This window comes from Nothoprocta perdicaria, unplaced genomic scaffold (genome assembly GCF_003342845.1).
Source record: "Nothoprocta perdicaria isolate Ctin4 unplaced genomic scaffold, notPer1 scaffold_517, whole genome shotgun sequence".
NCBI classification, from domain to species: domain Eukaryota; kingdom Metazoa; phylum Chordata; class Aves; order Tinamiformes; family Tinamidae; genus Nothoprocta; species Nothoprocta perdicaria.
In genome coordinates, this window is record NW_020455774.1 from 17488 (window position 1) to 29962 (window position 12475).

Here is a 12475-nt window from a genome sequence, read left to right on the forward strand (position 1 = left end):
CTCCCTATGGCTCTCCCTATAGCCCTCCCTACAGCTCTCCCTATGGCTCTCCCTATAGCCCTCCCTACAGCTCTCCCTATGCCTCTCCCTATAGCTCTCCCTATAGGTTCCGTGCCGGGCCGCTCCGGGGGGACGGAGCCCAAGGCACTTGCTCGCGGTGGTGCCCCCCGGAGCTCGGCCGGGTGGGAAGTGGCTCCTTCGGGGTCCCCGGAGGTGACGGGCGCCCAGGTGGGGCCGCGTGGAGGTGGTGGGTGCCAAGGGGGAGGTGACGGGCGCCGAGGTGGGGCCGGTGGGAGCAGGTGGAGATGTTGGGCGCCAAGATCCGTCCATGAGGGCCAGGTGGTGATGATGGGCACCAAGATGGATCCAGCAGGACCAGGTGGAGATGTTGGGTGCCAAGAGCCATCCATGAGGTCCAGGTGGTGGTGATGGGCACCAAGATGGGTGCCAAGAGCCATCCATGAGGTCCAGGTGGTGATGACGGGCGCCAAGGTGGGTGCCAAGAGCCATCCATGAGGGCCAAGTGGTGATGATGGGTGCCAAGGTGGGTCCAGCAGAACCAGGAAGAGATGTTGGGTGCCAGGATCCGTCCATGAGGGCCAAGTGGTGATGATGGGTGCCAAGGTGGGTGCCAAGAGCCATCCATGAGGTCCAGGTGGTGATGACGGGTGCCAAGGTGGGTCCAGCAGAACCAGGAAGAGATGTTGGGTGCCAGGATCCGTCCATGAGGGCCAGGTGGTGGTGATGGGCGCCAAGGTGGATCCAGTGGGACCAGGAAGAGACGTTGGGTCCAGGATCCGTCCATGAGGTCCAGGTGGTGATGATGGGTGCCTGGATCCATCCTGCAAGGCCGACGGAGTTGATGGGCACCAAGATGGATCTAGCAGGACCAGGAAGAGATGTTGGGTGCCAGGATCCGTCCATGAGGGCCAAGTGGTGATGATGGGCATCAAGATGGATCTAGCAGGACCAGGAAGAGATGTTGGGTGCCAGGATCCATCCATGAGGTCCAGGTGGTGATGACGGGCACCAAGGTGGGTGCCAAGAGCCATCCATGAGGGCCAGGTGGAGATGATGGGTGCCTGGATCCGTCCATGAAGGCCAACAGAGATGATGGGCACCAAGATGGGTCCAGCGGCACCAGGAAGAGGTGGTGGGTGCCAAGATCCATCTATGAGGGCCAAGTGGTGATGACGGGCACCAAGGTGGATCCAGTGGGACCAGGGTGAGATGTTGGGTGCCAGGATCCGTCCATGAGGGCCAGAGGGAGATGACGGCTGCCTGGATCTCTCCTGCAAGGCCAATGGAGATGATGGACACCAAGACGGGTCCAGCAGGGCCAGGTGGAGATAATGACTGCCCAGACAGATCTAGCATGGCCAAGAGAGGTGACAGGCTCCAAGATGGGTCTACCAGGCCGGGTAGTCTTGACGGACACAACGATGGATCCATCGGGATCAGGCAGAGAGAGTGGGCACGGAGATGGGTCTATCAGGCCAGGTGGAGATCATGGGGCCTGGGCTGAGACAGGTCCAGCAGGGCCAGGTGGAGATGACGGCTCCCGTGACGGCTCTGGCAGTTCCCGATGGAGACGACAGGTGCCACGACGGGCCCAGCAGGAGCAGACGGCGCCAATGAGACGGGTCCAGCGCGGCCCAGCTGGTGACGGGCAGCGTCACCTCCACGCGTGGTGCCAGAGGGGCTCCTACCCCACGCTCCAGGCTCTTCTCCACAGCCGTGGTCCGGACGGATGCTCCCTGCACTTGCTTGGAGAGCCCCCAACTGCAGAGCGGGAGACTTGGCTGGTCCAGGCCACCAGGAGCTCCCGGCCCCATCGGATGCAGCGCTTGGGTCGGGCGGCCCAGACCGTCCTGGTGTGGGCTCCGTGTCCAGATCCGCGTCTGGGTCGGGTGGGAGGGCAGGAGGGCGGCGGAGGCGGGTGCGTCGTGGGCCCCGGGCGCTGCTATAGGATGCCCTCCATGAAGCTGGTGTCGAGGTGCTGGATGAGCACCCGGATGAAGGACATCTCCTTGCGGGTGTTCTCGAAGATGATGCGCGGGTCGTCCGACTGGCAGCGCAGGCAGTTGGGGGCCATCACCATGGCCAGGTTGTTGACGTCCATCTTGGTGACGGCCACGTTGGCCGGCTGCACGAACACCTGGGGACGGAGAGGAGCGCGGCGGTGACGCCCGGCCCCTTGCGCGGGCCTCCCCGTGGGCCTCCCGAAGGCCCCTGGCCTCACCTGGAGGAAGCGGATGAGGTAGCACAGCACCATTTTGTTGATCCGGGGCAGCGAGTGGACCACGGCGATGGCCGCCTCGGGGTTCTCGTAGTGGGTGATGCACTGCTCGTAGAAGTCGTGCGGGATGAGCGGCTCCTCCAGCTCGCGGTACCACAGCTTCAGCAGGGAGGCTGCGGAGGCAGAGCGAGGCCGTGAGCGACCGCCCATGGCCGGCGCCTCCTGCGAGGCCCCGGGGCTGCAGGAGAAACCTGCACGTGGTGCTTGGCGTGGTGGGGAGGTGACCCGGGCGCCTGCAGGACGTGGGGGCACCAATGGTATGGTGCCATGATATCATGGTATGGTATGGTAGGGTATAATGGTATGGTGCCAATCGTGTCCCCCATAACTGGTGGGGACACCAATGATAGGCGGGGACACCAAAAAGTCCATGGGAGGACGCCAGAAGGTCCATGGGTCATGCCCATGGAAGAGACCTCCATGGAGGGCTACCAGAGATAGAGCCAACCCCTTGGGACAACCCAGGGCCACCGGTGGTGACCAAGCTCCATGCTGCTCCCTGCCTCCTTCCTCCATCCTGCCCCACGGTGGACGGACCCCCCATCCCGCGCCGGCTGCTCACCAGGAACGTGAGGGTCCTCCAAGCCCGTGGGGATCTTCCACTGATCCACCTGCAGCTTGAGGGCGTTGACTTCGTCGATGTCCCCAGGGACCCTGCGCGGTGGAGGAGGCATCAGAGAGGAGCCCAACTTGGGCGCCCGAGGAGGACCATGTCGCGGCCGCGCGTCCCTACCTGAAGATGCCCTCGGTCTGGTCGCCGTTGAGCGCCAGCACCTCCTCGGACAGGCGGGTCTGCACCCAGGGCAGCTGCCGGTCCGGGTAGCGCTCCTTCTGCATGGCGATGATGTCCTGCAGCGAGCTGCCGAACATGGAGGGGTTGAACACGGCGTTCTTGGCGTGCCGGATCTCCTCGATGTTGGGCTTCTTGAGGCCCTGCGGGACACGGCGGCCGTCACGGACGCGCGACGCGCACCCGCCGCGAGGCCCCGGCAACGCGCAGGGCTTTCCGCCTTGGAGAAGGCGGCAGCATCCCGCCGGGATGCCGGGAACGGCAGGAAAAGCAAGCGGGAATGGGGCCGGGCACCCAACGCTACCTTCTTGGCTCCCGTCAAGGCCGCCTTCTGCAGCTTGTTGTAGCAGTACTTGGCGTAGGTGCTTATGGCCACCCCTGCGGGAGAGAAGAGAGAGCGGGCCGTGAGCGGCGGGCAGGGGGACGGGGCGGCGGAGCCCCCCACCCCGCTGCCTCCTCTTCCTCCTCTTCAGGCTTCCTCATCCCTGGAGCGCCGTGACGGTGCTGGAAGGCGGTTCCCGGCACTGGCTCCGTCGGGAGAAGCAGCTCCGTGGAGCTCCACGGCAGCTGGAGTGCCTGGGAACATCTGGATGGTGGAGCAGTGAAGTGATGCACTGGGGTGTCCTCCTCTCCTCGCTCCGGGCCAAATCCCATGTGGGCAAGGTGGGATTTTGTCCCGTTCTTCCTGTTCTGCTCTGTGCTCGCATGTGGGATGGGGCAGCGGGCTCCTGGCGAGGAGACGGAGTGGTGTCGCGCCCAAGAAGTGCTTCAATGGTGGCTTGGATCAAAGGCGCGCGTGGGGACACCCGGGTCCCCTCGCTGTCCCCTGCAGCCCCAACGCTGTCGCCTTGGCCATGGGTTTATCGGGATGCTCCGATGGCGGCCGCGAGGAAGAGCGCGCCGGGGAGGAAGAGCGCGGTTGGCGGCCCCGGCGCTGCTCGGGTCAAAGCCAGGATGCTCAAGAGGTTCCACCTGAGACCTTCTGCCCTCGGGGGCTTCACGCTCCGCTCTTCCCAACATCATTCCCAGGTGTCTCCCCGCAGACACATTCTGCTCCGGGCATTGCCAGCGTTGGGGCAACCAAAAGCCCCTGGGGTGGCAAATGCCAGGGCGAAGGGGGACCCAGTGCCCACGTTGGGGACACCTGAACCCAGGTTAATCCACACGGCGAGGAGGAAAAAACCCAACTAAGCAGCTGCTGCTCCTCTAAGTGGCTCCAGTTAATTAAACTCCTGCCGTTCCCCCGCCCCGCTCGCTAATTAGCCCAGCAAATGCGTCTTGCTCAAGCGGGTGCGAAACAAAGACCACCCCCCAAGAAAAGCCCGGCCAAGCGAAGCCCCCTTGAAGCGTTCGGGGAGCCAAGAGAGCTGAAGTGGAGCTGCGGAGGGACGGGAGGCCCGAGAAGAAGAGGAAGAAGAAGAGGAAGAAGAAGGAGAAGGAGAAGGAGAAGGAGAAGGAGAAGGAGAAGAAGGAGAAGGAGAAGGAGAAGAAGGAGAAGAAGAAGGAGAAGAAGAAGAAGAAGAGGAAGAGGAAGAGGAAGAAGGAGAAGGAGAAGGAGAAGGAGAGGAGAAGGAGAAGGAGAAGGAGAAGGAGAAGGAGAAGAAGAAGGAGAAGGAGAAGGAGAAGGAGAAGAAGAAGAAGAGAAGAAGAAGAAGATAAGAAGAAGAAGAAGAAGAGAAGAAGAAGATAAGAAGAAGATGAAGATGAAGAAGAAGAAGAAGAAGCAGGTTTGCGACTAGGGCTAAGAGAGAAGGAGGCACCAAGCGAGCGGTTGGCACGGCCCCTACCATCGTGCTCTTCGATATAGGGCTTGGGTTTCTTGCGCAATTTGGACTTCTTCTTACTGCTCCTTTCCAGCAGCTCTTTAATGTGCTGTGTCACTGGGAAACAGAAAGGCGGGGGAGACAACACCATGGAACAAAAGAGGAATGGGCTGGAAAGGGGGGGATGAAAACGGAGGCCGGGGTGGAGGGCGGCGGGTTCGGCGCCCTCCGCTTGGCAAAACGCCCCCGGCGGCCTCGTTTTCCGGCGGGATTCGCAAGCGGCTCCGGCTTGGAAAGGCTCCGGGGGGCAAAGCCTGTCCGGGGCTCCTGCATCTCCATTGGATTCTCCCCCTATCCCGTGTCGCCCACCCTCATCCCGGGATGTTGGGGGGGGCTAAAGCGCTGTTCCCCCCCGCCGTCCCGGCGCCGGTACCTACCCCGCGGCTCCGGGCGCCGGGAACAAACGTCCCTCTGTGCGCGGGGCCGGCGCCGGCGGCGCCGCCCGCACAAGGGCAGGGCTTTGTCCCCGAGGAGCACGCGGGCGTCAGGGCGGGCGCCCGGGAAGAGGGGGTCTGCTGCCCGCGGCGGGCTCCGTGAGCGCCCATGGGTGTCCATGGCCAAAGCCTCTATCCACGGCTGAAGGCTCCCGTATGGATATAGAGCCCTTGGAGGCTGGTCCTCAGCACGGCCAAGGCCACCCGATCTGGGTGACTCCGGACATCCCTGCCTATCCCTAGGGAGCTGAAGCTGGATGTGCCCTGGGATCACTCGGGCTCTGTCTCTCAGGGTGCTCCTCAGCACCGCTGAGGTCGGGTGGCACCTCTGGAGAAGGTCCAGGCCAACCCTCTGCTCCAGCAGGGTCACCTGGAGCGAGATGCCCAGGAGCGGGTCCAGATGGAGTGTCCCCAAGGACGGAGACGCCACCGAATGTTGTCTGGACAGGGTCACTTGTACCTACAAACCCCTCAAGACCCAGCAGCCTCATCCTCCTCTAGGTCGCCCACCGCCCATGGGGAGATAGGTATGGAAGATGCCCACACTACCGCCACTACTACTGCAGATGAGCCCCACAGATGCCACCAGCTCATGGGACCTGTGGGTCTGGCAATGTCCTTGCCCAGGGGCCACCAGGCTGTGGCGGGGCCAACCCTAAATGTGAAACCATCACCCCATGGAAGACTCCAGGAGCAAGATTTGGGGCAGAAGGAGCCTTTCTCCCTGCCTGATTTCATCTTCTGCCTCGCTTGCTGAGACTCTGCCCCAATCGCCTCTAATGGGTCTTTTTTGGGGGGAAGAAACTCAAAATCAGCTCAGCGAGACACCACCCTCGACCAACCTGCAACAAAAACGTGATGCCCCCAGCATGTAGAACTGGTGCCACCAGCGTCTAGAACAAGGAGCTTTTGCGTTGGGCATCATGCTGGGTTTCCGTGTGCCGGAGCGGAAAGGCCAGTGCCAAAGCCAGGAGCACATTCACTAACTCACACTGCCCGTGTCCCAGCGAGGACACCAGGAACACGAAGGTAGAAGGGCAAGGGGGGAAAACAAACCAAGGGTTGCACCACCAGCAAGGGGGAAAGCCATGGGCGGTGGTTTCTCTCTTACCTTTAGTGTCATTCACTGGGTCCATGTGCCTGTAAATGTATCCTTCTAGGTAGGAATGGAATTTGGGAGTGGGTGGGAAAAAGGCCAGGCAAATGGCCATGAGCTCCCAGCCCCGGGCCAGGCTCTCGTAACGGAAGTTCTCGGTGGTCTGTCGGCACAGCTGGATGTAGAGCTCGTCTCGCAGGCCCTGCATGCTCCAGCCTTTGGTGGCGATCTCCAAGGCCACGTTGAGTTGGTCCGTCTTGGCCCGCCGGTCCCCCATGTACATCTGAATGAGTTTAAAGATCTCGCACGCCTCCTTCTTGACGTTGCGGTCGTTGGTCATGATCATGGGCTTCTTGATGGACTCGCTGCTCCAGGCCAGCATGTTGGCGATGGACACCTTCCGCCGGAAGAGCCCTTGGGTGTGCTTGTTGAAGTGCTTGGAAGCCCAGTTCTCAATGTCCGTCTCCGAAGAGGGCTTGCGCAGGTTGAAGGTGGGGAAGACACAGCTGGCGCTAGGCATCATGTTGCGGTTCTGTCTGCTGCTCTCGAACTGGGCACAGGCACCGAGGTCCTCCGACTGGGAAACAACAGCCAGACAGGTCAAGCGTCACCGAGGGCACAAGCATTGCGCGCCGTGGTCACAACTGGTGGTCGAACCACCATGTGCGAAGCTCAACGCTCGCAGCGCGAGCTGCGTCCTCTCCACGGTGCTGCTCCATAAACCACATCAGTGGTTAGCACCAGGAGGGAGGGCAACACGGGAAACCACCCCAAACTCAACATGGGAGACTCTACTTGCACCCAACCTTCTTGTTCATGCTTTACAAGCTTGTGTGGGCACCAATCAAGGGCAAGTTGCATGAAGACACCCTTGGCTCCCCAGATTGCAGGGCACCGTTGGTGACTGTGGTGGGTTATGGACCTCAGGTGCTCCAGGAGACACTTACCTGCACGAGACCCCCTAGGCAGCCCCTTCTCCAAGAAGCCACCTCTCAGCATGGTCTTCCAGAGCCTGCGTGCCCAGGAGGAAGAGGTCTGTGGGCTGCACAACTTGGACTGAGTACCAATGACTGGGACAACCCTCTGTCCCCTTTGGAAGGTGGTTACCATGCCCAGGACGACCATGTCCACCAGGAAGTGCTTGTTCACCTGGCAAAACGTGAGCGCAAACACTTGCTTCTTCACAGCTCTGTGCAGAGGGACGTGACGTGCCCAGGTTTAGTCCCTCCTGCACAACACAACAGGATGGACCTGTGCCGAGCCAGGAGGTGCTGGCTCTGCTCCATCTTCTGGTGCATCTTTAGGATGGCCTAAATACGGTCTATAAACAAGATTTTAGGTCAGTTGGCCAAGGTAGGTCAACCAGCACCAACTCTGTGGGCTACAGCTGGAGGATACCCTGCAAACCTCCACAGCAACCCACCATCAGTGGGTATGGAGAAACAAATCAGTCTTTTCTCTCTTTTTTTTTTTTTTCCAATAACTTGCCAAAATCAAAAAAAAAATAGAAAACCTAGGACCACATCATTGCATTTGAGATGTTAAGGACTGGGGTGCAAAGGTATTGCTGAAGACGACCAACTGAGGCGGAGAGATCCTCAGAAAGCTGATGCCCATCATGGAGTGAGGTGACCAAGAGGTGACCATGGTCACCTCCAAGGTGCCCATGGAGAGAGGACACAGACATGTCAAGAGGAGATCTATGGTTAGATCGTGGGGTATGAAGAACGTGCTGGGCATGGCAGGAAGCTTCAAGGATGGAGAGCGTACCCGTATCCCACCTCATCAGGCCTGGGGCAGCTGAGGGGACAGGACAAGGGAAGCAGAAGCATGATGGAGGGGCAAAGAGTTGGGGCAACCCAGATGCACCCAGATGCAGCCTGCTCCAATGTCCCCATTGTGACCAAGTTATTTGTCTGGGTTTTACCCAACCAGGACTGCCACCACTGCCAGCCCCAGCTGGTGGCTCTGGGGTGATGGGGACGAGATCCTGGGGGCTGGAGCATGAGAAGCTGAGCTGGTTCAACCAGGAGAAGCCAAGGGGGATCCTGTCGCACACTCCAACTGACCAAAGGGTGCAGAGGAGACTCTTCTTGGAGCGCCAGGCCCTTCTTGATGGTGCACAGGGACAGGACAAGAGGCATCGGGGACAAATCTCGTCATGAAAAACTCCCCCTAGATGCCAGGAAGGGGTGTTTTGCCCCGAGAGCGGTCAAGTTCTGGAAGAGGGGCCAGGGAGGCTGCAGGACCTCCATTCTTGGGGATGAAACTCAACCGAACCTGGCCCTGAGAGTGGTCAAGTCCTGGAAGAGGGGCCAGGGAGATTGGAGCATCTCCATCCTTGGGGATCAAACTCAATTGTGGGGATCAAACCCAACCGATCCTGTCCCTGAGAGTGGTCAAGTCCTGGAAAATGGACCAGTGGGATTGGAGGATCTCCATCCTTGGGGATCAAACTCAACCAATCCTGGCCCTGAGAGTGGTCAAGTCCTGGAAGAGAGGCCAGAGAGACTGGAGGATCTCCATCCTTGGGGATCAAACTCAACCGGTCCTGGCCCTGAGCAACCCAAGCTAAGGCCTCGCTTTAAGAGGAGATTTCCGGAGATTCCTTCCAACCTCTGGGATGCTGGAGCAACTGGATGCATCCATGGGGAAGGCAGCAACGATGGTGGGACAGGGAGCTGCCTCCGTCCCTTGCTCACCCGTTGAGGAGGAGGAACTTTTCCAGGGATCTAAATACAAAACCTCGCTGGTCCTTGGCTGCCCACGCCGATCTGCAATTAGCTTCAGCCCTAATTAACAGAGACCGAAATGAACTCGGGCAGCGTGAGAGCCCGGGGCTAAAGCACAGGGAGGAGCAAACGAGCGTTAAGCCCGGAGCAGGACACTCCTTTTGGGTTGGAAACGGGGAAATTGCTCAAGCGCATCCCCCCAAATCCACAAACCAGGACGGGGAGGAAGGGGAGGAATTGAGGCAGGGGAGGAAGCAAATTAAACCGTGCAACGAGTTTTTCCCGTGATAAATAGCAAGAAAAAAAAAGGAAAAAGAGGAGATGAAGCCACTTGCAAACACGCACAAATCTCTGGCCGCTGAATCTGCAGCAGCTCCGAGCTTGGCCAGGTCCTGGGCAAGACCGTAATCAAACAGATGGTGCAAATAAATACACTTTGACTCATGGTGGGGCTCCCGAGTCACTCTGGTCTTTGGAGAAGTGTAAAATAAGAGGGGAAATTCAGGGAGGATGAAGAGTGAAGCGATGGCTGCTGGTCGGGAAGAGGGATGTGCCCCAGCTCCGTGCAGCACCGATGCTCCTGACATCAGTGTTTGATTGCAGATATGATGGAGGAGGATGAGGAGGATGCCTTGAACACAGGGTGCTCAGTGGGGAAAGGTGCTTCTTGGGCTGCCTTTGGACCCGCTGTCCTTCCAGCTTCACCCAATCTCCGTTTCTCTGCAGGGAGAAAAACGTCTTCCAGATAATTTCTTCTGCCAAGATCAGGTAGGTCTGTGGGTGCTCCGAGGAGAACCAGGGCCACCTCGAGGGGCTGTAAATGTAGGTGGCACCTGGGCTGGTCCTGAGCAGGAGGACACGGGATGTCACCCTCCTGACCTCACCTGGCCATGGCTTGGGATCCCGCTCACTCGGCAGCTCAGTGAAGGATTTGGAGGTTTGCTTTTGGGCTAGAATCATCCAAAATCTCTGCTTGGCAAAGAAGTGGAAGGGCATTTATCCACAGCCGTGGGGCACCTGAGTCGGGGCTGTCCATGGTGTCACGTCCTCGGTCTTCGCAACCATCAGATATCAACTGGAAACCAACTGGAACCCAACTGGAACCCAACTGGAACTCAACAGGAAACCAACTGGAACCCATCTGGAAACCAGCTGGAACCCAACTGGAAACCAACTGGAAAACTGGAAGGTCCAGCAGCGGGTTTTGAGCTGGGCAGTACCTCAAACCACTAAGGCTGTGGAGAAATTGGGGGAGAAATCCTCATTTCTGGTGGAGGGGCACTCCGAAAAATCAAGTGGGCTGAGGAACCAGAAGGAGGACATTTATTCCTAATGTCCTGTCTATCTCCAGCTACGAGATGGTTGGCCCTGGTAGGGATGCTCTGCAAGGGGACAGGATTTATTCCCAATTTAGGGCACCTTCATTCTAGCCCCAGGGCTGCCAGGTTTTTTAATGGTGATCTTCCTTGCTAGGTGCGTTATGGAGGACCAAGGAGAAGAGGCTCCGCTTCCCAGCTGCCACGTGGGATGAGTGGAGCCCCTGGAAAAGCCCATCCAGTCCCTCCTTGCATGGGAAAGAGATGCAACCGTAGCCTTTCTTCCCATTGGGAATGCAAGGCGGCTCTGGGAACATCCTTCCCATCAAACCTCCCACTTTGGGACACTTTTATTGGGTGGGATCGTGGCCATGGGGTGCTCTTAGCAGCCAGACCCACTGTGTGTCCCCATCAGCGTGTCCCTGCAAGGAAAAGCTGCCCCTTCCAATGGGAAGCTAATAGTGATATTCAGAGGACAGAGGCAAGGCACCGTCACAGTGTAAATGCCCGCTGTCTCCGTCCAGATTGGGCCAAAAACATGGGAGGAGATGGAAGAAAGTTGAGAGGTTTCTGTGGGATCAGGCGGGAAGCTTTGGCAGGGATGGAGGAGCCACCCTCAGGCTGGGATGACCTCCAGGTGCTGCTCCTGAGGATGGTCCTTCATGGAGGGCAACCTCATCCATGTGCCATAGGAGGCTCCATCCTTCCTGCTGCCACCTCTAGGTGGGAAGTTGCCACCTAGAAGGTCCCACCAGGACCTTGTGGAGCACCAAGAGGGGGCAGGTTCTGCCTGTCCCCTTCCAGTTACACGTGGACACTAAGGCTGCCACTTCTGCCAGGCAGGAGTGGGTAGACCTCTCCTGGGCTGAGAAGAGGTGGCCAAGGCCCCGTTCAGAAGACCAGTCCCACAGCAGCTGGTGACAAACGCCAGCTGGAGTGGGGATTCCAATGGAGGTCTCCGATGCTTCTCAGTAGCCACCTGCTCTGCCCACCCTTGCATCGCTCCGGGATGTTTAAGAGGGACGTGGAGCTTCTCGAGAAGGTCCAGCAGAGGGCAACCAAGATGATGAAGGGACTGGAACATCTCTCATGTGAGGAGAGACTGAGCGAGTTGGGCCTGTTTAGCCTGGAGAAGGCTGAGAGGGGACGTGATTAACATGGATAAGTTCATGAAGGGGGAATGTAGGGAGGAAGGGGCCAAGCTCTTCTCATTGATGGCCAGTGACAGGACAAGAGGTAATGGGTACAAGTTGCAATCCAGGCAGTTCCATCTCCATGTGAGGAAGAACTTCCTTCCTGTGAGGGTGCCAGAGTCCTGGCACAGGCTGCCCAGGGAGTCTGTGGAGTCTCCTTCTCTGGAGATCTTCCAAACCCGCCTGGATGCCACCCTGTGCCCCGTGCTCTGGGCGTCCCTGCTGGAGGAGGAAGGTTGGGCTAGATGATCTCTAGAGGTCCCTTCCAACCTAAACCGTTCTGGGATTCTCTGCTTCCTCCCTGCTCCTGCTGCCAAGGATGCTCAACCTGGGCTGAGCAGCCTCATGGGATCCCTCGTTCCTACCAAGGGGGAAAGAAACACTAAATTCCGATGGGAAAGAAACGCTAAACTCCTGGGAAGCAGGAGGCGGCGCGGGAGCGGCGTTACCTGGGACGGGTGCAGGTAGGGCTCGGGGGAGGCCAGGTTGGTCTGCACGGAGACGCTCTTCTCCAGGAGGATCTGGGGGAAGCCGAGCTTCTCGAAGGTGCTCCTCTTCCAGTGCTTGCCGTCCTGCTGCGCCAGCGCCTCGTCCTCGCTGAACGCGCGCACCACGGGGCCCGGCATGGGCAAAGGCAGCGCGCCGTCGCTCTCGTAGCCCGAGCCGTCCTTCTGCGAGTCCCAGCTGCTGCGCTGCTTCATGTGGTAGTGCGCCTGCTGCGCCTCCCACGCCAGCCGGGCCTGCGCCAGGAAGGGCTCGGTGAAGCCGCGCGCCGCCTCCGCCGCCTCCGCC

General features: G+C 59.4%; 1 protein-coding gene across 1 annotated transcript in view; it reads right to left on the reverse strand.

Annotated features, from left to right (window-relative positions):
* Positions 1–1265: 1265 nt before the first annotated feature.
* ARHGAP39 (Rho GTPase activating protein 39) overlaps positions 1266–12475 on the reverse strand; it is a 103058-nt gene continuing 91848 nt past the window's right edge. Inside the window, exons 7-14 of the mRNA XM_026048160.1 lie at positions 12133–12475; positions 6458–7019; positions 4877–4969; positions 3394–3467; positions 3033–3232; positions 2862–2953; positions 2243–2412; positions 1266–2158 (exon numbers count right to left, since the gene is read on the reverse strand). The exon at positions 12133–12475 is cut by the window's right edge and continues 107 nt beyond it. Of these exons, the coding sequence (XP_025903945.1) occupies positions 1964–2158; positions 2243–2412; positions 2862–2953; positions 3033–3232; positions 3394–3467; positions 4877–4969; positions 6458–7019; positions 12133–12475 (1729 nt within the window). The 3' untranslated portion in view covers positions 1266–1963. The remainder of the gene's footprint in view (positions 2159–2242; positions 2413–2861; positions 2954–3032; positions 3233–3393; positions 3468–4876; positions 4970–6457; positions 7020–12132) is intronic.